Source organism: Bufo bufo, chromosome 9, assembly GCF_905171765.1.
Source record: "Bufo bufo chromosome 9, aBufBuf1.1, whole genome shotgun sequence".
Taxonomy (NCBI): Eukaryota; Metazoa; Chordata; class Amphibia; order Anura; family Bufonidae; genus Bufo; species Bufo bufo.
The window spans coordinates 165081353-165108338 of NC_053397.1; the positions used below are offsets into that span (position 1 = coordinate 165081353).

Genomic DNA, 26986 nt, shown 5'->3' on the forward strand with positions numbered 1-26986 from the left:
CAGGCACACAGGGCTATTAGGGCCCTTTCTCTCACAGCTGCTGCAAACCTCTCCTTTCACCTGGGATAAAGTGCATAACGTACTTCGCCACATCTTTGGGCGATTTGCGCTTTGCACATTGTCCCATGGGGAAGGAGAGGTTTGCTCTATAAAGGTAAAAAAAACTAAACAAAAAAAAAAATACCGGTAAGTAAAAAAGTTAAACGTTCAGTTAAAAAAGTTTAAAAAAAGTTTCTATGTTCTGTTCAACAGTTAATAAAGTTATTGCGTTGCGGCCTGGTTTTTTCTTTTTTGTTTTGTTTTTTTTACCTTCCAGGTGGACCAACCGATCGACCAGCTGCAGCACTGATGTGCATTCGGACAGAAGCATTGCGCTGCTGTCAGATTACACGCAAGTCGGTGTATGCGGCGCTGCAAGACGAGATTTCTCCTCTGCAGTAAAAGATATGTTTGCCGAGGCATATGAGCTGAGGAGGTGGCGGTGTTCATATACTTTGGCAAACACTTTGTATATATAAAAAAAAAAATCCCGGCAATGATTTATTCATCCACATCGATTGATGTGAATGGAGAAATCTGGTTTGCCAGGGCATACGAGCTGAAGTGGGTATGGATGTTGGGCGGAGCTCCTATGTCCTGGCAGACGCCTTTCCCCTCCTTTTTCTTTTTTTGGCAGAGATTTTTTCATCCACATTGATCGATGCGAATGAAGAAATCTGTGCCGTCCATTTTTTTCTTTCAGCCCAGACGGAAAAAAAAAATCTCATTACCCGTATGCTCAATATAAGGAGAATAGCAGAAACTCCTAATGCTGGGCATACATGTAATGATTGCGGAGACCCTCAAATGCCAGGGCAGTACAAACACCCCACAAATAACACCATTTTGGAAAGAAGACACCCCAAGGTATTCGCTGAGGGGCATATTGAGTCCATGAAAGATTGAAATTTTTGTCCCAAGTTAGCGGAAAGGGAGACTTTGTGAGAACAAAATCCAATTTCCGCTAACTTGTGCCAAAAATTTTTTTTTTCAATGAACTCGCCATGCCCCTCATTGAATACCTTGGGGTGTCTTCTTTCCAAAATGGGGTCACATGTGGGGTATTTATACTGCCCTGGCATTTTAGGGGCCCCAAAGCGTGAGAAGAAGTCTGGTATCCAAATGTCTAAAAATGCCCTCCTAAAAGGAATTTGGGCCCCTTTGCCCACCTAGGCTGCAAAAAAGTGTCACACATGTGGTATCTCCGTATTCAGCAGAAGTTGGGGAATATGTTTTGGGGTGTCATTTTACATATACCCATGCTGGGTGAGATAAATATCTTGGTCAAATGCCAACTTTGTATAAAAAAAATGGGAAAAGTTGTCTTTTGCCAAGATATTTCTCTCACCCAGCATGGGTATATGTAAAATGACACCCCAAAACACATTCCTTACCTTCTCCTGAGTACGGAGATACCAGATGTGTGACACTTTTTTGCAGCCTAGCTGGGCAAAGGGGCCCACATTCCAAAGAGCACCTTTCAGATTTCACAGGTCATTTACCTACTTACCAGACATTAGGGCCCCTGGAAAATGCCAGGGCAGTATAACTGCCCCACAAGTGACCCCATTTTGGAAAGAAGACACCCCAAGGTATTCCGTGAGGGGCATGGCAAGTTCCTAGAATTTTTTATTTTTTGTCACAAGTTAGTGGACAATGATGATTTTTTTTTTTTTTTTTTTTTTTCATACAAAGTCTCCTATTCCACTAACTTGTGACAAAAAAAAAAAATTTCCATGAACTCACTATGCCCATCAGCGAATACCTTGGGGTCTCTTCTTTCCAAAATGGGGTCACTTGTGGGGTAGTTATACTGCCCTGGCATTCTAGGGGCCCAAATGTGTGGTAAGGAGTTTGAAATCAAATTCTGTAAAAAATGATGAGTGAAATCCGAAAGGTGCTCTTTGGAATATGGGCCCCTTTGCCCACCTAGGCTGCAAAAAAGTGTCACACATGTGGTATCTCCGTACTCAGGAGAAGGTGGGGAATGTGTTTTGGGGTGTCATTTTATATATACCCATGCTGGGTGAGAGAAATATCTTGGCAAAAGACAACTTTTCCCATTTTTTTATACAAAGTTGTCATTTGACCAAGATATTTATCTCACCCAGCATGGGTATATGTAAAAAGACACCCCAAAACACATTCCTCAACTTCTCCTGAGTACGGGGATACCAGATGTGTGACACTTTTTTGCAGCCTAGGTGGGCAAAGGGGCCCATATTCCAAAGAGCACCTTTCGGATTTCACAGGTCATTTTTTACTGAATTTGATTTCAAACTCTTTACCACACATTTGGGCCCCTAGAATGCCAGGGCAGTATAACTACCCCACAAGTGACCCCATTTTGGAAAGAAGAGACCCCAAGGTATTCGCTGATGGGCATAGTGAGTTCATAGAACTTTTTATTTTTTGTCACAAGTTAGTGGAATATGAGACTTTGTAAGAAAAAAAAAAAAAAAAAAAAAATCATCATCATTTTCCGCTAACTTGTGACAAAAAATAAAAAGTTCTATGAACTCACTATGCCCATCAGCGAATACCTTAGGGTGTGTACTTTCAGAAATGGGGTCATTTGTGGGGTGTTTGTACTGTCTGGGCATTGTAGAACCTCAGGAAACATGACAGGTGCTCAGAAAGTCAGAGCTGCTTCAAAAAGCGGAAATTCACATTTTTGTACCATAGTTTGTAAACGCTATAACTTTTACCCAAACCATTTTTTTTTTACCCAAACATTTTTTTTTTATCAAAGACATGTAGAACTATAAATTTAGAGCAAAATTTCTATATGGATGTCGTTTTTTTTGCAAAATTTTACAACTGAAAGTGAAAAATGTCATTTTTTTGCAAAAAAATCGTTAAATTTCGATTAATAACAAAAAAAGTAAAAATGTCAGCAGCAATGAAATACCACCAAATGAAAGCTCTATTAGTGAGAAGAAAAGGAGGTAAAATTCATTTGGGTGGTAAGTTGCATGACCGAGCAATAAACGGTGAAAGTAGTGTAGGTCAGAAGTGTAAAAAGTGGCCTGGTCTTTCAGGGTGTTTAAGCTAGGGGGGCTGAGGTGGTTAATCTTACAATGTTTAGACCAAAACAGTCACTGGCTTTAATTGAGAGCCTTTAAATTAAAGGGACACGCCCATCAATTGTGTTTCTCAGATATAACCAGCCTGTATGTGAATATTACATGTATTTATGGGGAAGGATTTCTGGCTATGATTCTTTGATGTCACTCCATGTATTCTATGCTGGCTCGTTAACTTCCATTTTGGACATTTAACACTGCAGACAGCCTTGCTGGATTTTCTCAGACAGACCACTGCAGCCAGGGGATGAGGGACAATTGCAGCATCACACATTACACTGATACGCACAACGCTCTTTTGTGGACATCTTTATCTAGGCCACAATAATAGAGCTGCCATACTGCTATCCTACTTTTACTATTTCCCTTATAATATTACTCAATTTGCATTAGCTGTGCTCAACAACTACGGTAAACATATGGGGGAATATATCCGAAATAATGCAAATAGGAGCTCTGCTCCCATTTTCAAGGAGCCTTTGAGACATGAAAGCTGGTGAGCGCAGCTGGCTCCCAGGAGCTCTCCAAGTACAGCGCCGTACATAGTATAGTGGCTGTGCTTGGTACTGCAGTTCAGCCCCATTCACTTCAATGGGGCTGAGCTGCAACTAGGCCATGTGATCGATGTACGGTGACGTCATTGGCCTAGGAAGAGGCCGCAACGCTGATGCCTAACAGCTGATTGTCGGGGGTCCCGGTTGTCGGACCCCGCCAATCTGATACCGATGACCTATCCAGAAGACAGGTCAACAATACTAATTACCGGATAACCTCTTTAAAATGATTAACTGGGTTCTGCCCTGCTCTAAAGTGCACACATAGTGCAAACATTTCCTGAATTATACATTTTGCAAGTTACCAAAGTCCTCTTAAGAGGACCTTTAATGGGTCCAGACATTATAAACTAAGTATCAGGATACGTAGGGCATAGTGCAGGGATCTAACTGTACTTACTATTTTTTCCGGGGGCCGCTCCGTTCGCCCGCTGTGGCCCCCGTTGTATTCTCCCACCCTGTATGCTAATACTGAGCATCGGTACAGGGAGGAGGAGACTCCAGGGTTTCTCAGTGGGCGTCTCCTTCTCCCTGGCTGTAGCGCTGTCCAATCGCAGCGGAGAGCGTCGCAGCCAGGGAGAAGGTGAGTTTTTTTTTCTTCCTGGCTGTGACGCTCTCCGCTGCGATTGGACAGCGCTACAGCCAGGGAGATTTGTCACAAATTTGGGCTGCGGATTTGCCATGGAGTTTGCCTTGTGCATTGCAAAGGGTGAAATCTGCAGTGGAAATACACAGCAATATTAGATGTGTTAGAAGTTTAATCTGTCTATGTATAAAGGTTAAAAATGTGCATTAATGAAAAACATCTGTTCTAAGAGAAAACATGTAAACTGCTGCCATCTAGTGGTGATATTGTAATAATACAGCTAATGAGCAACACACTGGAGCCATCACTCCTTAGGCTACTTTCACACTAGCGTTTTTTGCGGCTCGGTCATGGATCTGCAAAAACGCTTCTGTTACAATAATACAACCGCATGCATCAGTCATGAACGGATCCGGTTGTATTATGTCTTCTATAGCCATGATGGATCCGTCATGAACACCATTGAAAGTCAATGGGGGATGGATCCGTTTTCTATTGTGTCAGAGAAAAAGGATCCGTCCCCATTGACTTACATTGTGTGTCAGTCTTGCTCCGCACCACATGTCCGCCTCCAGAGTGGAATGGTGACTGAACGGAGGCAAACTGATGCATTCTGAGCCGATCCGTTTCCATTCAGAATGCATTAGGGCAAAACTGATCCGTTTTGGACCGCTTGTGAGATCCCATGATGGATCTCAGAAACGGAAAGCCAAAATGCCAGTGTGAAAGTAGCCTTATCTTGTACCTGTCCTTTTATAAAACTTTAGACACACTGATGAGTGGAGTTCGGGGGTGCTTTGACCTCCATCTATCATTAAAACAGGAGCAGAAGGACTCAGCTGAGTGCACCCCTGCCTCCATCATTTTTACATTTTTTCTCAAGAGCCAAAAGGATGTATTAAAAGGGGGTTTCCCATTGATGTATGATCACTGGGGGTTCAACTGTAGGGACCCTCAATGATCAAATAAAGGAGAGTTCCCAAGTCCCTGATCTGTATGACCACCATTCCATTTACTCCAATCTATGGGACGAGCTAAATCAATCAGCCATCTCACTCAGTCCCAAAGACGTGAATGGAACAGTGGTCACACATGTGCAGTACTACTTCATTCACACAGAGGAGATAGGAAATCCCGCTCTCGTAATTAGTGGGAATCATACATTTATCTTGTGGAGCTGAAAATGTTGTTAATGGGAAAACCCCTTAACCACCTCAGCCCCCCTAGCTTAAACACCCTTAATGACCAGGCCACTTTTTACACTTCTGCACTACACTACTTTCACCGTTTATTGCTCGGTCATGCAACTTACCACCCAAATGAATTTTACCTCCTTTTCTTCTCACTAATAGAGCTTTCATTTGGTGGTATTTCATTGCTGCTGACATTTTTACTTTTTTTGTTATTAAATTTCGATTAACGATTTTTTTGCAAAAAAATGTCATTTTTCACTTTCAGTTGTAAAATTTTGCAAAAAAAAAGAAATCCATATATAAATTTTTCTCTAAATTTATTGTTCTACATATCTTTGATAAAAAAAAAATGTTTGGGTAAAAAAAAAAAATGGTTTGGGTAAAAGTTATAGCGTTTACAAACTATGGTACAAAAATGTGAATTTCCGGTTTTTGAAGCAGCTCTGACTTTCTGAGCACCTGTCATGTTTCCTGAGGTTCTACAGCAGGAATGGCCAACCTGCGGCTCTCCAGCTGTTGCAAAACTACAACTCCCAGCATGCCCAGACAGCCTACAACTATCAGCCTACAGCAGGGCATGGTGGGAATTGTAGTTTTACAACAGCTGGAGAGCCACAGGTTGGCCAGCCCTGTTCTACAGGGTGGGCCATTTATATGGATACACCTTAATAAAATGGGAATGGTTGGTGATATTAACGTCCTGTTTGTGGCACATTAGTATATGTGAGGGGGGAAACTTTTCAAGATGAGTGGTGACCATGGCGGCCATTTTGAAGTCGGCCATTTTGAATCCAACTTTAGTTTTTTCAATAGGAAGAGGGTCATGTGACACATCAAACTTATTGGGAATTTCACAAGAAAAACAATGGCGTGCTTGGTTTTAAAACGTAACTTTATTCTTTCATGAGTTATTTACAAGTTTCTGACCACTTATAAAATGTGTTCAATGTGCTGCCCATTGTGTTAGATTGTCAATGCAACCCTCTTCTCCCACTCTTCACACACTGATAGCAACACCGCAGGAGAAATGCTAGCACAGGCTTCCAGTATCCGTAGTTTCAGGTGCTGCACATCTCGTATCATCTGAAGGCAATTGTCTATGCTGTGAAGATACGAGATGTGCAGCACCTGAAACTACGGATACTGGAAGCCTGTGCTAGCATTTCTCCTGCAGTGTTGCTATCAGTGTGTGAAGAGTGGGAGAAGAGGGTTGCATTGACAATCCAACACAATGGGCAGCACACTGAACACATTTTATAAGTGGTCAAAAACTTGTAAATAACTCATGAAAGAATAAAGTTACGTTAAAACCAAGCACACCATTGTTTTTCTTGTGAAATTCCCAATAATTTTGATGTGTCACATGACCCTCTTCCTGTTGAAAAAACAAAAGTTGGATTCAAAATGGCTGACTTCAAAATGGCCACCATGGTCACCACCCATCTTGAAAAGTTTCCCCCCTCACATATACTAATGTGCCACAAACAGGAAGTTAATATCACCAACCATTCCCATTTTATTAAGGTGTATCCATATAAATGGCCCACCCTGTACAATGGCCAGACACTACAAACACCCCACAAATGACCCCATTTCGGAAAGTAGACACCCTAAGGTATTCGCTGATGGGCATAGTGAGTTCATAGAACTTTTTATTTTTTGTCACAAGTTAGCGGAAAATGATTATTTATTTTTATTTATTTTTTCCCTTACAAAGTCTCATATTCCACTAACTTGTGACAAAAAATAAAAAATTCTAGGAACTCGCCATGCCCCTCACGGAATACCTTGGGGTGTCTTCTTTCCAAAATGGGGTCACTTGTGGGGTAGTTATACTGCCCTGGCAATTTAGGGGCCCAAATGTGTGGGAAGTATTTTGAAATCAAAATGTGTAAAAAATGACCTGTGAAATCCTAAAGGTGATCTTTGGAATATGGGCCCCTTTGCCCACCTAGGCTGCAAAAAAGTGTCACACATGTGGTATCACCGTACTCAGGAGAAGTTGGGCAATGTGTTTTGGGGTGTCATTTTACATATACCCATGCTGGGTGAGAGAAATATCTTGGCAAAAGACAACTTTTCCCATTTTTTTATACAAAGTTGGCATTTGACCAAGATATTTATCTCACCCAGCATGGGTATATGTAAAATGACACCCCAAAACACATTGCCCAACTTCTCCTGAGTACGGCGATACCACATGTGTGACACTTTTTTGCAGCCTAGATGCGCAAAGGGGCCCAAATTCCTTTTATGAGGGCATTTTTAGACATTTGGATCCCAGACTTCTTCTCACACACTTTAGGGCCCCTAAAATGCCAGGGCAGTATAAATACCCCACATGTGACCCCATTTTGGAAAGAAGACACCCCAAGGTATTCAATGAGGGGCATGGTGAGTTCATAGAATTTTTTTTTTTTTGGCACAACTTAGCGGAAATTGATTATTATTTTTTTTTCTCTTCTCACAAAGTCTCCCTTTCCGCTAACTTGGCACAAATATTTCAATCTTTCATGGACTCAATATGCCCCTCACGGAATACCTTGGGGTGTCTTCTTTCCGAAATGGGGTCACATGTGGGGTATTTATACTGCCCTGGCATTTTAGGGGCCCTAAAGCGTGAGAAGAAGTCTAGAATCTAAATGTCTAAAAATTTTTACGCATTTGGATTCCGTGAGAGGTATGGTGACTTCATGTGAGATTTAATTTTTTGACACAAGTTAGTGGAATATGAGACTTTGTAAGAAAAAAAAAAAAAAAAAAAACAATTTCCGCTAACTTGGACCAAAAAAATGTCTCAATGGAGCCTTACAGGGGGGTGATCAATGACAGGGGGGTGATCAATGACAGGGGGGTGATCACCCCCTTGTCATTGATCACCCCCCTGTAAGGCTCCATTCAGATGTCCGTATGTGTTTTGCGGATCCGATCCATGTATCCGTAAAAAATATACGGACGTCTGAATGGAGCCTTACAGGGGGGTGATCAGTGAGTCTATATGGGGTGATCACCCCCCTGTAAGGATCCATTCAGACGTCCGTATGTGTTTTGCGGATCCGATCCATGTATCCGTGGATCCGTAAAAAACATACGGACGTCTGAATGGAGCCTTACAAGGGGGTGATCAATGACAGGGGGGTGATCAGGGAGTCTATATGGGGTGATCAGGGGTTAATAAGTGACGGGGGGGGGGTGTAGTGTAGTGGTGTTTGGTGCTACTTATTACAGAGCTACCTGTGTCCTCTGGTGGTCGATCCAAGCAAAGGGGACCACCAGAGGACCAGGTAGCAGGTATATTAGACGCTGTTATCAAAACAGCGTCTAATATACCTGTTAGGGGTTAAAAAAAAAAATCGCATCTCTAGCCTGCCAGCGAACGATCGCCGCTGGCAGGCTGGAGATTAACTCGCTTACCTTCCGATCCTGTGAACGCGCACGCCTGTGTGCGCGCGTTCACAGGAAATTTCGCGTCTCGCGAGATGACGCATATATGCGTGACTCTGCGCAGGGCTGCCGCCTCCGGAACGCGATCCTGCGTTAGGCGGTCCGGAGGCGGTTAAAGTGCACCTTAATACAGAACGGGACACGACAGGGATGCCCCCTGTCTCCATTTCTATACATTTTAGTTATGGAACCCCTTGCAAATTCCCTCCGTCAGTGGTTTCAAAGTTGGTACCACTGAGCACAAATTATCATTATTTGCTGATGATTTGCTCATTTATCTAACAGCTCCTAGAATCGATCTGCCGTCTGTACTTAAGGAATTTGAGCTGTTTGGTCGCCTTCGTCGTAATTTTAAAGTTAATGTCCAAAAATCTGAGATATTAAATATTTTGCTACCTATACGGGAGGAAACCTCTCTTAAAGACTCCTTTTCTTTCCAGTGGGCCTCCCAGTCTATTAAACGCTTGGGAGTTCATATTCCTGCAAATCTCTCTCTTCTCTTCAAACTGAATTACCAAGCCATGCTTGAAACTGTAGAGGCTGTTCTTCATATCCTGGTTTGGTAAAATCAACACCATCAAGATGGATATTTTACCCCGACTCCTGTATATATTTCAAGCAATACCATGTGAAGCCCCCCTCACCTATTTTAACAGACTTAAAAGCCTGATTTCCCGCTTCCTTTGGCATAACTCTAAGGCTAAATTAAGTTATTCGACACTCACGAGGGCTAAATCGGCGGGGGGCGCAGCTCTTCCCAATCTTCTCACTTACTATAGAGTTACGATTATGAACTGTATCCTAGATTTATACAATAATCACTCTTCAAAGTTGTGGGTAGAACTAGAACTCGAAGAGACCGCCAACCTGGCGACTGGTATATTCTGGTTACCAAAGACGGCATTTTATAAGTTGCCTCAGCCCAAATCTAATCAGCTTATCTATTCTCTTGCCAGAACATGGTTTAGATTTGCGGTTAAGCTCCGTCTTGCAAACATACCAGGCCCTCTTACTACTCTGTCTGACCATCCGGATTTACCACAGGGTCTTATAAACACCCCGGTCTTAGGCCCCCACAACACTTTTCCCGTAAGGATACGAGATATACACTCACCTAAAGAATTATTAGGAACACCTGTTCTATTTCTCACTAATGCAATTATCTAGTCAACCAATCACATGGCAGTTGCTTCAATGCATTTAGGGGGGTGGTCCTGGTCAAGACAATCTCCTGAACTCCAAACTGAATGTCAGAATGGGAAAGAAAGGGGATTTAAGCAATTTTGAGCGTGGCATGGTTGTTGGTGCCAGACGGGCCGGTCTGAGTATTTCACAATCTGCTCAGTTACTGGGATTTTCACGCACAACCATTTCTAGGGTTTACAAAGAATGGTGTGAAAAGGGAAAAACATCCAGTATGCGGCAGTCCTGTGGGCAAAAATGCCTTGTGGATGCTAGAGGTCAGAGGAGAATGGGCCGACTGATTCAAGCTGATAGAAGAGCAACGTTGACTGAAATAACCACTCGTTACAACCGAGGTATGCAGCAAAGCATTTGTGAAGCCACAACACGCACAACCTTGAGGCGGATGGGCTACAACAGCAGAAGACCCCACCGGGTACCACTCATCTCCACTACAAATAGGAAAAAGAGGCTACAATTTGCACGAGCTCACCAAAATTGGACTGTTGAAGACTGGAAAAGTGTTGCCTGGTCTGATGAGTCTCGATTTCTGTTGAGACAGTCAAGTGGTAGAGTCTGAATTTGGCGTAAATAGAATGAGAACATGTATCCATCATGCCTTTTTACCACTGTGCAGGCTGGTGGTGGTGTAATGGTGTGGGGGATGTTTTCTGGGCACACTTTAGGCCCCTTAGTGCCAATTGGGCATCGTTAAAATGCCACGGGCTACCTGAGCATTGTTTCTGACCATGTCCATCCCTTCATGACCACCATGTACCCATCCTCTGATGGCTACTTCCAGCAGGACAATGCACCATGTCACAAAGCTCGAATCATTTCAAATTGGTTTCTTGAACATGACAATGAGTTCACTGTACTAAAATGGCCCCCACAGTCTCCAGATCTCAACCCAATAGAGCATCTTTGGGATGTGGTGGAACGGGAGCTTCGTGCATCCCTCAAATCTCCAACTGCAAGATGCTATCCTATCAATATGGGCCAACATTTCTAAAGAATGCTATCAGCACCTTGTTGAATCAATGCCACGTAGAATTAAGGCAGTTCTGAAGGCAAAAGGGGGTCGAACACAGTATTAGTATGGTGTTCCTAATAATTCTTTAGGTGAGTGTATGTAACCAACAGGGGATCCTACCCTTAAATAGCATCTGACATATCATCCCTCCGGCTCCTGGGCAATGGTTTCTCTATTTTCAGCTTCATAGCTTTGTCTCCTCCCTGTTACCTGGTATGCAGATGCGCCTTGGGTTATCCGACTTCGAGAAACTCTGTGTAGCAGGCAGTACGCCCAGACATGCCATCTCACTGCTATACGCTATGATGAACAGCGAGGAGTCTGGGGGCTCTGTCACAGATCCCATCTGCACCAAGCTTAAATATATGACCGATAGGGAGGCTGAACTGGGTTCCTTGTACACTATCGACCAGTGGAAAAGGTCATTACTTTTCACCCACGCTCTGTCGACATCTTGCAATTTGCAAGAACTTAATTACAAAATACTCACTCGGTGGTACAGGACCCCGATTAACTCCATCAATTTTATCCGGCAGTACCTACTACATGCTGGAGGTGCTCATTGGGTGTTGGCACCAATATGCATATCTGGTGGGAATGTCCGGGGGTTACGTATCTATGGGATGAAGTCTTCTCCCTTCATAACCATATATATATAGAACTAATGTGGTTGCATCGCCTACCATTGCCCTATTGTCAATTTTCCCTGGTCGAGTGGCTCAAGTTAAAAAGGGGTCCCTACGTTTGTTTGTATTAGCTGTAAAACAAATCATTCCACGTAAGTGGAGATCGACTGAGAGCTTGGAAAGGTCTCAATGGGTCACTGCTCTTGACTCCCTGGTGCATATGGAGGAATTGGGCGCTGCGGACCGCAACGCTTCTTTGGCCTTTTTTCGGGTCTGGGATCCCTGGAATCAGTTTTGCTCTTTAGCTGCGTTCTCGACTGGGTAGCTTCTGGTATTTTACCCTCAGATGTCTCTTGAGATGTTTGACTGGACTTCTGACATACAGATACTCCCCTCCCTCCCTGCTGATCCTTCTGTGTTGTCCTCCCCTCGTCGTGTGTATTTGAGTCTGTTTACGTGTTCACCGGGATTCCCCCCGGATTCTTGGTTCTTTTCCTTTATTAGAGATATATACTGACTGTATACATTGCGAGACCACCTGCATATCATCTGTCTTTTACTTTCTTTTGTTCTGATACATGAAACAGGTGGATTAGTATTGAAACTATATGTTATATCCGATGTGCGTTGTTCAATCTATTTCACACCTTTTTGGTGTAGTTTGTTACATATACCTACTTTAATAAAAAAGTTTTTGAACCATAAAGTGCGCCTTAATCATGTAGGAAAATAAAGCAGGAGTGGGCTGCATTATATTTCCAAGCCTACTTTCATATCTGCGGTCGGCTGTTCTGGCTGCGAATGCCGGGAACCACACGGATGAAAACCCGGTTTCTGTTTGTCCGATTTGTGGCATATTTGCCGGGTAGAGGCTTGCTCAGTCAATGCTGGCAGGCTATCCTCTGCTGGTACAGCTGCCAGAGAGCTCTGCTATACATGTGATTCTGCCTGTAAGAAGCAGGGAGCAGAGAAGTAGACATTAGGAGACTAGGGGTGTCCTGCTTTCTCCTAGGCTCCCGTATCAAGTATTCAGCACTGTACCGGATGACCTATCGCTGGGTGATGCCACACAGTTTTTTTCCTGGAGTTTTTTTTTTTTTGGTTTGTTAAAAACACCATGAAAAATATACTTTTTATGGATTACTCTTTTTGTGAGAAAAGTTTTTCTAGCCTTTTTTCAGTTTTTTTTCCTATAGAGGACTCGTGTATGGAAAAAAAAAGACACACATGAAGGATATTACAAAATCAAATCGAAAAATCCACCAAAGGTCGGGGGGGGGGGGGGGGGGGGGCAAGAAACTATCATAAATGCCAGCAAAAAAATAACAAAATGCATTATTATTGTCCAGTTTTTTTAGATTTTACTCTTGCCCAGCATAGACATCTGGACAAATAGTTTTTCACTGCAATGCCACACCAGATGCCATGGGATAGCATGCCATTTTTGCTTAAATAAGGTAGTGTGGTACGACCCTTATGGTAGGCTTGTTGTCAGGCCACCACCATATAAATCCATCGGGGAGGGGGGAAATCACATGTCGCACTACATTTTTTCCAGAAGAATAAAAATACTCCTCTTAGCATTTTTGAAAAGTATTAGAGAAGCCATAGAGGAGTATGAAATAACAATGCGTGCCTTTTTTTTTTTCTTCTCAGTTAAATTTTTCTTTTGGATTACCGTAACAAATTTAAGGCTCATTCAGACCAACGTATGGCATCCGTGCCTGTGTTGCAGACTGCAAACAGCGGGTCCGCAATACATGTGCTGCGGTGTGGACGCATTGACATGAATGGGTCTGCCATCCGCAACAAACGGCAAAAGATAGGACATGTCCTATCTCTTGCTTTATTTTGTGGTTCTTGGATCCATTCATTTCAATGTCAAAGCATGGAGTTTACACGGCTGGTGCCCGTGACTGCGGTCTGCAACACATGCGCGGAGGTCATACCTTTGTCTGAATGAGCCCTTCGTTGTATTTTCAATTGCTCTTGAAGACAACTAGTGCAGACTCAGGATGTGTGTATCATTGTTCTAACAGTAATACCACCAATACTATACACCTAATGTTCCTGCTGTCACGGCTTCTCCACCCTGCCGGCGATGCTGAAGTGCTTCTAGCACCAGGCATGGCACAATTCGCACTGCAGCATTCCACCCAGCTTTGCACCAACCCTTTCTCGCCACCTTGACAATCCATTCTCTGACTGGCTGGCAAGTCCGCTAGACCTTACCAAGCTGTCAGACAGACTCTGCTGATTATGTGTGCCTCATGATGGTCTGACTATAGCCTCTGTGGGCAGTATAAGAAAAAGCAGGTATATGACGGCACACAAACTTCTCATGACAGAAGATGCGCTCTAAGAGAAGCAGGACTGGAAGAAGTGAGCGGCATCATTTTAAAACTGAGTCACTTCAGAGGCTGATATATATCTGGATAAAGTGCACCACACACACCAACACTACAGGAGTTAAAACGACATAACATTAATGCGGTATTATAGTATTAAGGTTAACAAAGTTTATAAAATTACCTGAACTTCCAATGTTCTAAATTCCATCTCAAACGGCAGAAAACCGCACTGACCCGCCAGTTTATGGCTATAGAGGATACCCTTCTCAGCTGCAAAAAAAAAAAAAAAGCGATGAATATAACATCCTATTGTGTGTATATCTGAATGCTGTAAACCAGTGATGGAGAACCTTTTAGACACCGAGTGCCCAAACTGCAACCCAAGACCCTTATTTATCGCAAAGTGCTGGCAATTTAACTAGAATACTACAGTCCAATACAGTATATCTTCCATGTACTTTATCATTTGGCTATAATAGCCTGCCTACATTTAATGCGCTGCCTGTGCTGTCATAGCGCGCCCTGCGCTGATGAATGGCAGGAAAAGTCAAAGGCATATTGGTACACCATAGGGTTGTTTCGGGTATCGAACTTTCGATACTTATGCAAGTATCGATTTGGTATCGGGATGTTCGTTTTTTCGGTACTATACTGCGCTCCTCTTATATGACAATATGGCGTGTGCCGCGCTCGGCAGACAGTGGAGAAGGAGGGAGGGACGGAGGGAGGGAATCCCTCCCTCCTATGACGCGGCCGCTGTGGGCAGACTCTAAAGCTGCCCGCACCACTTCCACGGTGCGCCAATGAATGTTTGGCTATTAATGAAAGCAGGAGGAGGGACGGGGGAGGTAATGAAGTTACCGCTGCGCCGGCTGAGTTAGTGAGCTGAGCTCAGCGGACGGCAGCAGCGGCAGAATCCTCCTCCTCCTCCTGAGTGCACAGCTCACTGTCAGCCCGAGCACCAGCCCCAGAGTCAGTGCCCTGAACAGCCACATAGAAGGTACCCCACACCCGCACAGTGCAAGACTAGAGTGATTAGCCTGCCTCAAAATAAACATTTGTATCAGGCAGCCAGCAAGATTGGGGTTAATGTGACTCATTAACCCCAATCTTGCGACTGCCATGTTTTAAACATGATGGGGGTCGCTTATTTTTAATGTCAGGCTGGGCACATTTGGACTGGACCCCATGCGCCTCACATTAATAGAAAGTAACCCCCAAAGTAGTGTACCATCTCACATAATGGGCAACATGGGGTTAATGTTGGGGTGGAGTTTGTAAAACATAGAATAAATGCTCCAGAATTATTTGCCTAAAAAGGAATCGGGCAGGAGAGGTGCAGGATCCTCATTAGCCGTGTTACATTGTCAAATTCAATATCGGACTCTGACAATCTGATATCTGGGGCAGGTTTTTCTGTTTAATTCAATAAATGTTTTACGTTTAAATAATCAAAAGGCTTTTTGTGTTTTATTTTATTTTTGAGGGGTATCGAAAGGTATCGAGTACCTCAATATTTTTTTATGGTATCGAAACTGAATCAAAATATTAGTATCGAAACAACCCTTGTATACCATAGACCCCAGGGTGCGGGTGCCCACACAGAGGGCTCTGAGTGCCGCCTCTGACACCCGTGCCATAGGTTCACCACCACTGCTCTAAACATACAGCATAGCAATGCAAGCTCATATGTAATTAAAAAGTAGGGCTCTGATGAAGTGACGTTCTTAGTTGGATTTATATTTATAAAAAAATAAAAAAAAGGTGAGCGGTGCCCTTCTTAGCAAGTGCATAGTAAAATGTCTTCTGTACTACATTCTGGCAAAAATCCTTAAATCTAGAACCATTGCCCGAGGCAATTATTATAGCACACTGATGGGCAAACAGAACAGAGATGCCAAATATTCTGGAAGTCAGCGACGAAAATACTCGGCTCTGTCCATTGTGTGGTGGCGGAAGCTGGTTACCCCAACACTGCACCCACAGAAGAGAATGGGAACCGGCTCCATCCACTAAACAGTGGACACTTCTGTGTATTTCTGGCGCCAGGGCTACAGTAAGACCGATGCAGACCCCCGCCAGTCAGATATATCCTCTATCCTGAGGATGGGCCATCAATAACAAAATCCTGGAATACCCCTCTCTAGGAATGATTTCAAATGTCCGCTAGCAACCCATCCTACAATGTGAATAAGATGGATTGTACCCAGCTGCTGAGCCTTGCGGGGGCTCACTTCATGACAGTGGGCTCTGGCGCCTGTAGTGCAGGTGGTGAGTGTTCCTGTCAGATCTGAACATTTAATAAAATAAAATAAATACTAATAAAAAAAACTTCGGGAGGAGATTTAGCAAAAGAAAAGCAAAGGAACAAGTTACCCAGAGCAACTAGCTTTCATTTTGCAAAGATTCTGGAAAATAAAGGACAGCTGCTGCAGGAAACTTCCTGTACTTTCAATGAATTTCCTTGATAAAAGGGAAGTAAAACAAAAACAATCCACGTTATTATCCGTTTAACCGATTCAGTGTTTGGGGTTTTAGGACTGGTTACACATGTATTAGTTTAATGGCCATAACTTTTTCATTTGATGGGAGCATTATTTTTGCTGGTTTTTTTCATGCATGGCGCAGGTTTCTCTTTTATACACATAATTTATGTTTTCTTTTTGTTTTTTATGAATTTTTAGGTGAATAGTTCTAGCAATTTTTTCTCTGGTAACAATATAGTATTACCCTAAAACAGACACTTTATTTCTGTTTGTCATTGTCCACCATACATTTTGACAGCGCTCGCTAAGGCAGTGCTAGGTCCAGTCTTCTGCAACCTGGATCCCCCCAGGACCAGCAAAAACAGCTGTATAAGTGAGAACAGAGAAGTGGTGAAAATGGTGTCTTCAGGGTCTCAGGCACTCGACAGTGCAAGGCCCAATATTTGGCTGTCCAATCGTTCAGCCAGCTAAAGCCTGAATCTTAAATATACTATGCCGCAGGCTTGAGGCACTTGACCAGTCAGCTGTAAACATATGACAGACGTTCATTCTCGCCTCTTATGTAACAGCAGTGGTTCCTACACCATCACCTCTTCCACTCAGAACACACAGCATTTAAAGGGGTTTTCCAGGATCCTCAGTATAGGTCATCAATATCAGATCGTCGGGGGTCCGACACATCCGCCGATCAGCTGTTTGAAGAGAGGGCCAGTGCAGCCTTCCCTTCATTGTTTACCTGCTTGCCATCGACATTGCAGCGGTGATCAGGTGTAATTACAAGCCGTCCCATTCACTTCTATGGGATGGCTCCTTCCTATTCAAGTGTATAGGGACGAGCAGTCCAATAGATGTGAATGGGACGGGTTGTTATTACACCTGCTCACCGCTGCAATGTCGATGGCAAGCAGGTAAACAATGAAGGGAAGGGTGCGCTCCCACAGAGCATGGCCTTCTCTTCAATCAGCTGATCGGCGGGAGGTGCTGGGCCTCAAACCGCTGCTGATCTGATATTGATGACCTATCCTGAGGATAGGTCATCAATATTAATATCCCAGGGTTTTTGTTTCAGGGTTGTAAAGAAAAGTAATAGGCCACCCAGGTTCTTCTTCCATAATCAGCTGGCTAAGGCTACTTTCACACTGGCGTTTTGGCTTTCCATTTGTGAGATCCGTTCAGGGCTCTCAAAAGCGGTCCAAAAATGATCATTCTGAATGGATAAGGATCCGCTCAGAATTCATCAGTTTGCCTCCGTTTAGTCTCCATTCCACTCTGGAGGCGGACACCAAAACGATGCGGACAGCGTTTTGCTGTCCGCCTGACGATCCGTCCTAGCACACAATGTAAGTCAATGGGGACGGTTTTCTCTGACACAATCTGGCACAACAGAAAATGGATCCGTCCCCCATTGACTTTCAATGATGTTCAAGACGGATCCATCTTGGCTATAGAAGACATAATACAACCGCCTGAACGGATGCAGGCGGTTGTATTATTGTAACAGAAGCGTTTTTGCAGATCCATGATGGATCCGCAAAAGACGCTAATGTGAAAGTAGCCTCACCATGAAGCAGACATCTCTCACGGATTCACTACTTACTTTTATCCCCTGTTTTCTTCAGGTATTTTGTCAGCTCAAGCCCAGTGATCATTTTGAAAATTTGGATTTCGTGCTCACATTGAGCAAGCTTTGCCTGTACGGTCCTCATGTTAGTGCTATCATCACTGATCCTTTTTCCATAAAATGACTCTCTAGAAAACAACAAAGACAAAAGATTTCAAAGCAATCTTAAGAAATGTTAAGGCTACTTTCACACCTGTGCTTTCCCTTTCCGCTATTGAGATCCGTCATAGGATCTCGATAGCGGGGGAAAACGCTTCAGTTTTGTCCCCATTCATTGTCAATGGGGACAAAACTGAACTGAGGGGAATGGAGTGCACCAGAATGCATTCCCTTCCGTTTCATTGCGTTCCCATGAAGCACACAAACGCGCTGCAAGCATCCTTTTTTTATGCGTCCTGGAACGCGGAGCAAGACGGATCCATCATGACTCACAATGTAAGTCAATGGTGATGGATCAGTTTTCTCTGACACAAAAACGGATCCGCCCCCCATTGACTTACAATGGTTTTAGAGACGGATCTGTCATGGCTAATTTAGAGGTAATACAACTATAACGGATGCAGACAGTTGTATAATTATGACAGAAGCGTTTTTGCTGATCAACGACGGATCCAGCAAAAACGCAGATGTGAAAGTAGCCTTACTTTTAAGAAGTACAGTTTCACTTACGCAGCACCTTAGAAGAATTGTCTGCTCCTTTTGTTTTGATGTAGTTATCTAAAGCAAAAACACACAGTGGTGCAACAGAGAGCATTATCCAAAAACCAAACTAAATGAGCGTGTGGGAAGGTATGTAAACGAGGGGGAGCACCTTATGAACTATAGAACATGGTGCAGAATTTCAACAAAGACTATATTAGTAAGTGCCATATAATCATCTCACAAACACATAGGTCAAAAGTATCCAGAAAGTGGCCAACCCCTTTAAGTATATTCATTTTCTTAATTCCCGTAGAACCCCTATAAGAAATTATAACAAACTCCTTTAGCAAACTGGCCCTGTCCAAAGCAGACAACTCCTCTAAAATATTAGTCAGACATAATAGTAAAAGCAACAAGAACCACAATGACTACGAACAATGCTTTCTTGATATTGGCACCGGACAGGAAGGCAATCTCTCTTTGATTTTCTTCATATTGTTCCTTCAGCTCCTGAATTTCTTGCTTAAGAGAAGAAACAGCATCTTCACATCTCTCAATTATGTTTTTCTGCATCTTCGGTACGCTACTGAAAGAGAAAAGAAATAACTATTAGGGCACATGAACTTCATAGTGAGCTCCAAAGACAAGCAGTGGTGCCCCCTGTGGTGGACTGAGTCTCAGCTGATACTGACCACAAGCACATGTCAAGGCACAATAAATGGTCCTTAAAGGGTTTCTACCACCACATTTTGACCTAATTAGCTGTCAGACACTAGCGATCTGCTAGTGTCTGCTGTACCTAACCATGCTATTGTAATCCCTTTCTCTGCAGCGGTTACCCTAAAAAACGTAGTTTTATTGGTATGCAAATGAGCCTCTAGGTGCTATGGGGGCGTCTTTTCAGCACCTAGAGGCTCCGTCCACTCACTATTTCCGGCGCCCAGCGCGCTCCAGCCCCTCTCCTCTAGATTGACAGCCTACTCGCGCCTGTCAATCTAGAGGAGAGGGGCGGGCTGGAGCGCGCTGGGCGCCGGAAATAGTGAGTGGACGGAGCCTCTAGGTGCTGAAAAGACGCCCCCATAGCACCTAGAGGCTCATTTGCATACCAATAAAACTACGTTTTTTAGGGTAACCACTGCACAGAAAGGGATTATAATAGCATGGTTACGTAGAGCAGACACTAGCAGATCGCTAGAGTCTGACAGCTAAATAGGTCAAAATGTGGTGGTAGAAACCCTTTAAGGCCAATAAAGCCTTTTTATTCCATGTGCTATTTGCTACATGTTAAAACTGAATGCTTATTAATTCCATACTGTAAACATCTACTGACAGCTGTCACATAGTTACTATTGTTACTCACAGTATTTACAGTGTGATTTAGCAAGCTACGGGATACAGTGAACCGCTCACTCTTCTTCTATCCCTGCGCTAAATAGAGAATCTCATGGATGATATGGTAAGTTCTTGTAGCTATGTGCACCTGCTGTCTGAAATAGTTCAAACACATGTTTCGCCAGCTAATCTGGCGTCCTCAGGGGATTTGGGCAGAGTGTGTTTGAATGGGACGGGAACGGTCTTCTAAATCCTCCGATCCCGACGCCACTCGCATTGTCAGCAGATCGCTGGCCTCAATGTTATTATGTATACTATTGGGGCTAGTTACGGGAGCGCTGATGGCAGCGGTCCCGTCCTTCTCTCCCCTCCTTACAGCTTACGTATTACCTTGAGCTCACCCCCTTTCCTCCCACACAGTGGCGTACACACAATCCATGGGGCCCCGGTGCGAAACTGATCCATGGGGCCCCCTCCCCTAATGCAAGAACAAGAAGGTATACCCCAATGTGCGCAGTCTGTTCATCCCTTTATAAGCAGATGTAGCAGAGCAGAGTTAACAAATGGCCTCAACCATAACTATGTACTTTTACCCAGAACTGCAGGTCTCAGCATCAGGTACCAGCAATGCATTTCCCATGTAAAACCAGCTCTGCTACATTATGTAGCAGAGCTGGTTTTGTCATGCATTTCTTTTGCCTTCATATGGTAAAATACTTCATTGGCCTATCAATGGCTTTATAACTAAGGCTACTTTCACACTGGCGTTTTGAATTCCGTTTATGAGATCCGTTTCAGGAAGCTCACAAACGGTTCAAAACGGATCAGTTCAGCCCAAATGCATTCTGAATGGATAAGGATCCGCTCAGAATGCATCAGTTTGGCTCCGTTCCACCTCCATTCCGCTCTGGATGCGGACACCAAACGGATCCATCCTGACTTACAATGTAAGTCAATGGGGACGGGTCAGTTTTCACTGACACAATATGGTGCAATTGAAAACTGATCCGTCCCCCATTGACTTTCAATGTAAGTCAGGACGGATACAAGAACGGATACAAGCGTTTGCATTATAGGTGCGGATCCGTCTGTGCAGATACCAGACGGATCCGCACTGAACGCAGGTGTGAAAGTAGCCTAACTCTGCTATATTTCTGTAGCCTGAACCTCTGACTGCCCAGTTGGGCTGAAACTACTACACCCAGCATGTTCTGGCAGTAATAGTAAATGGATATTGGTGCAATTCTGAACATGTTGGGTGTAGTAGTTTCAGCCCAACTGGGCAGTCAGAGGTTGCAGGCACCAGGCTACAGAAATATAGAGAGATAGTTATAAAGCCAGCCCCCATCAGACCCCACTCTGAGTCTACTCTGAAGTTCTGAACTCCCCACAAACGTGGTGAGCAATAATGAAGACCTTTTTTTTTTTTACAAATCTTATCTTCCACTTCCGGAACCGGCTTCTTCGCGCAGCGCTCTTCCAAAGCTTTTCCAGCGCCTTCTCCCTGCTGCGTCTCGGCGTTGTTGTGCGCCTGCGCAGCCTAGGGAAACCTCATGTTCGGTGCGGCCGCCCGGGGAGGAGACTGAAGCGCAGCGCAGAAACGCAACACTGGGCGGCGGGCCCCGGGTCGGCCGCCCGGGTTATACAGGCAGGCGCAGCATCCACAAAACTACTGCAGGGCGGGGCCAGGGGTCCACAGGAGGCCGGGCCACCTGGAGTGCCGGGCCCAGTCGCAACTGCGACCCCTGTATGTACTGCCCTGCTCCCACAGGCTCCCGCGCATGAGCCCGGACTTCTCCATAGATCGTTTTCTTAGTGCTCACTGCGCATTTCACAGGGCTTTTCTTCACTCTAGGCTCAGTCTGCACATATCACAGACTTTACCAGAGATCCTTTCATTAGAACTCACTGCGCATGTCACTAGACTTAGGCCTCTTTCACACAGGCGTCATGTTTTTGGCCGGGATAAGATGTGGGTGCGTTGCGGGAAAATGCGTGATTTTTCCGCGCAAGTGCAAAACATTGTAATGCATTTGCACGCGTGTGAGAAAAATCGGCATGTTTGGTACCCAAACCCGAACCCGGACTTCTTCACAGAAGTTCGGGTTTAGGATCGGTGTTGTGTAGATTGTATTATTTTCCCTTACAACATGGTTATAAGGGAAAATAATAGAATTCTTAATACAGAATGCATAGTACAATAGGGCTGGAGGGGTTAAAAAAAAATAAAAAATAATAATTTAACTCACCTTAATCCACTTGCTCGCTCAGCCGGCATCTCTTCTGTCTTCTTCTTTGAGGAATAGGACCTTTGATGACGTCACTGCGCTCATCACATGGTCCATCACATGATCCATCATGGATCATGTGACGGACCATGTGATGAGCGCAATGACGTCACCACAGGTCCTTTTCATACTGCACAGCAAATATGAAGACAGAAGAGAAGCCGGGCTGCGCGAACAAGTGGATTAAGGTGAGTTAAATTATTATTATTTTTTTAACCCCTCCATCCCTAGTTTACTATGCATTCTGTATTAAGAATGTTATTATTTTCCCTTACAACAATGTTATAAGGCAAAATAATAATGATCGGGTCTCCATCCCGATCATCTCCTAGCAACCGTGCGTGAAAATTGCACCGCATCCGCACTTGCTTGCGGATGCTTGCGATTTTCACGTAGCCCCAATTACTTCTATGGGGCCTGCGTTGCGTGAAAAATGCACAAAATAGAGCATGCTGCGATTTTCACGAAACGCACAAGTGATGCGTGAAAATCACCGCTCATGTTAACAGCCCCATAGAAATGAATGGGTCCGGATTCAGTGCAGGTGCAATACGTTCACCTCATGCATCGCACCCGTGTGGAAAACTCGCTCGTGTGAAAGGGGCCTTAGAGTTTTCCTCTAGATTTGCCAACTATTCTGCGCCTGTCTAGGAATTTCTTTATTGCTACTTTTTATCTCTGGAGATCATTGTGGATAGTATGGAAAGTTGTCCACTGTTACTATCATCTGTCCACTTACAGTTTTGATCACGATGTATTTATATTGGGGGATATTAATACACTATTAGTGACTGACAAATTGGCCATGAATTTATTTACCTTTATTTAATTATTCTATAAACTCGATCATATCTATAAATTCTCAATTTTCCTTATTAAATACAGTTTGCAAATCATGTTGTTGATTAATGAATGCATATTTAACTATTAATTTCCTCATTATTCTCAATCAATCATTAGTCACCATATATTCCTTTTATACACAGGCTAGTTTTTATCGTATACTATATTTTTATAACCATCAAAAATTCCCCCTGACCCAGTAATTTACATATAACAGGGGCACGGAAAAATGGTAACATTATAATGCTCATTGCTATATAAGCACTAGGTGGGAGGAAAAAGATAAGACCCTTTAATGATATCCCATAACATATCCCGTAGACGCTGCCAATTGTCCTTATTATCTATACTATCCATAGGTCATGTAGAGCTATTGTCATCAATTAGTTCTCTAGACTGATGCTCCAAGAGAAAGGATACATCTGTAAATCCCTCGTTCAATCCTAGAGGGGTCCGGCTCTTGAGGCGTTATATCCATTTTGTTTCCTCTTGCTGTAATTTTTTGTCTATGTCCCCTAGTCTTGGGCCCACATTCATTTTCTTAATGCCCCAAAATTTGTGATTCTTTGTATCTCCTTTGCGTTTGCCTTGAATAGGTCTTGAAAGAGCTGTATCTGATTCTGTATTGATGCGTCTTCTTAATTGTTGTATAGTCTTTCCTATATACAATTTTGGGCAACGACATTCAATTGCATAGATTACACCTGTGGATTTGCAGTTTATATATTCCTCGATTTTGGACCTTTTATTGTCTACTGGATTAATAAAATCCTTCCTTGGTACCATTTTATTACAAAAAATACAGTCTCCACAGGGACAAGACCCGTTCGTGGACATCCATGTGGTTTTATCTTGTTTTTGATTTTGTTGGAAGTGACTATGTACTAGGGATCGACCGATATTGATTTTTTAGGGCCGATACCGATACCGATAATTTGTGAACTTTCAGGCCGATAGCCGATAATTTATACCGATATTCTGGGAATTTTCATTTTTGAAAAAAAAAAATCCTACACAAATCTGCTGAAAATTTATGTTTATTGTTAACGTGTATTTTTATATTTTTTTGTAAATCTTTCTTTTTCATTTATACTTAATATTTTTTTATTTATTTTTTTACTAACTTTTAGCCCCCTTAGGGACTAGAACCCTAGATCTATCAGGGTGAATAGGAGCTCACACTGTCCCTGCTGCTCTGTGCTTTGTGCACACAGCAGCATGGAGCTTACCATGGCAGCCAGGGCTTCAGTAGCGTCCTGGCTGCCATGGTAACCGATCGGAGCCCCAGGCTTACACTGCTGGGGTTCCGATCGGAGGAGCAGGGGAGAGGGGATCCTGTGGCAACTGCCACCAATGATTAATACTGGGGGGGGGGGGGGGGCTTGGGTGGGGGGGCGCACTGCGCCACCAACGTTTTTAATACTGGGATGGGGGTGGGGGGCGCACTGCGCCACCAATGATTAATACTGTGGGGGCACACTGCGCCACCAATGAAGATAAGGTCTTTCATTAATTCATATACAGGAGGTGGGAGCTGGCTGCAGAATGACATAGCCGGCTCCCGACCTCTATGAGCGGTAGCTGCGATCCGCGGCACCTAAGGGGTTAACTACCGCGGATCGCAGCTACCGCTCATAGAGGTCGGGAGCCGGCTATGTGATTCTGCAGCCAGCTCCCGCCTCCTGTATATGAATTAATGAGAGACTTATCTTCATTGGTGGCGCAGTGGCCACAGCCCCTCCCCTTCTTTTGTCCTCTCTCCTCTAATTAGCGGCAGCGGCAGCAGCATCACAGGGGGAGGGAGACCCTGCTTCCTTCTCCCCTGTGCTGCTGAGGGAACACGGAGAGCGCTGAGAGCAGCGCGTTCTGTGTTCCCCATACGTTATCGGTATATCGGCAAAATAGATGCCGATACCGATAACTGTCAAAATCCTCAATATCGGCCGATAATATCGGTAAAACCGATAATCGGTCGATCCCTACTATGTACCAAGTTCTCATTTAAATTTTACCCCTTCTATACGTAATTGTTGGATTGGGAGAGATTACTTGTCTGAGTTCATCATCCGTCATCAAAATATGCCAGTGTCGTCTCAAGATATTTCGGACTTTCTCATGATACGTCCCAGCGTATTATCTTTTTATTTTCATTCTATGCCATTTGTTTTTTATCCTGTAATAATGTAATTCTTTCAGTATTTTTAGCTCTGTTATATGCTTTAGGCCTCTTTCACACAACCGTTTTTTTTCCCGTTTACGGGTGTTTTTTTTTGCGTTCCGTATACGGAACCATTCATTTCAATGGTTCCGCAAAAAAAACTGAATGTACTCCGTATGCATTCTGTTTCCGTATTTCCGATCCGTTGAAAGATAGGACATGTCCTATTATTGCCCACAAATCACGTTCTGTGGCTCATTCAAGTCAATGGGTCCGCAAAAAAAAAAACGGAACACATATGGAAATGCATCCGTATCCGTTCCGTTTTTTGCGGAACCATCTATTGAAAATGTTATGCCCAGCCCAATTTTTTCTATGTAATTACTGTATACTGTATATGCCATACGGAAAAATGAAACGGAAAAACGGAACCGAAACGGAAACATAACGGAAACAAAAAACGGAACAATGGATCTGGAAAAAACGGCCCGCAAAACACTGAAAAAGCCATACGGTCGTGTGAAAGAGGCCTAATGAAGAACTTTTTTTTGATAGCCTCTCGCCCTGAACCTTTTATATAGGAGCACGCTTTCTTGCTCAAAGCTCTCTTTCGTTGAGCAATTTCATTCTGCCCGTAGGTATTGACCTAGCGGAATGCTGTTCTTTAAGGCCAATGGGTGGTAGCTCTCCCAGGGAAGAAGGCTGGTAGTTGAGGTGGCTTTTCTATGCACTTCTGTTTTGACACTCCGTCAGGCTCAAGGAAAATTTTTAGGTCGAGAAAATTAAGGCTCTTTTTGTGTATTTCTGCAGTAAACTTAAGACCTACTTTATTATTATTATTTAATATATCTACAAATTGTGAAAAGTGTTTTTCAGTGCTCTCCCATAAAATTAAAATATCATCAATACAACGTCCCCAAAACAAAATGTGCTTACTAAAAATCAACGTGTTGTTCCGTGAAAACTGGTCTTTCCTCCCACCAACCTAAAAATATATTTGCAAAACTCGGTGCACAAATTGTCCCCATTGCTGTCCCGGTGATCTGTAGATTAGTTTACTTTCACACTGGCGTTTTGGCTTTCCGTTTGGGAGATCCGTTCAGGGCTCTAACAAGCGGTTCAGTACGTATCAGTTTGCATTCTTTTTTTTTTACCAAATTTTTATTGGCATGACAAAAGACAAAATCATAATACATCAGTATTGTAGACAATGTGCTGAACAAAGCAAATACTTGTTCAATTCACAATTTGCATTGGATTCATTCCAGTCATAGCCAAACATACAATTTTTCATTTTACTCCCCTTCTTACCCAGTCCCCCCCCCGCTCCCTCCCCTCTTTTGTCCTCCCTGAACGTCTCGGCCACTCACTATATCAGAACTATCTTCTTCCCTTGTAAGACCCCATATTCAAACTTTTAGGTCCCCCAACTGGTCCTTCAAATCCTCTTGTAGGTATCAGTCTGCATTCTAATGCATTCTGAATGGAAAAGGATCCGCTCAGAATGCCTCCGTTCCGTCTC

At 43.6% G+C, this 26986-nt stretch overlaps 1 protein-coding gene across 2 annotated transcripts in view; it reads right to left on the reverse strand.

Moving 5' to 3' along the window:
* Window positions 1-26986, reverse strand: part of LOC120978732 (centromere protein P) — a 348964-nt gene that overhangs the window by 320028 nt on the left and 1950 nt on the right. For both annotated transcript variants that reach the window (XM_040407045.1, XM_040407044.1), the window contains exons 2-4: window positions 19280-19429; window positions 18178-18329; window positions 14276-14364 (exon numbers count right to left, since the gene is read on the reverse strand). In XM_040407045.1, the coding sequence (XP_040262979.1) occupies window positions 14276-14364; window positions 18178-18329; window positions 19280-19416 (378 nt within the window). In that variant the 5' untranslated portion in view covers window positions 19417-19429. The remainder of the gene's footprint in view (window positions 1-14275; window positions 14365-18177; window positions 18330-19279; window positions 19430-26986) is intronic.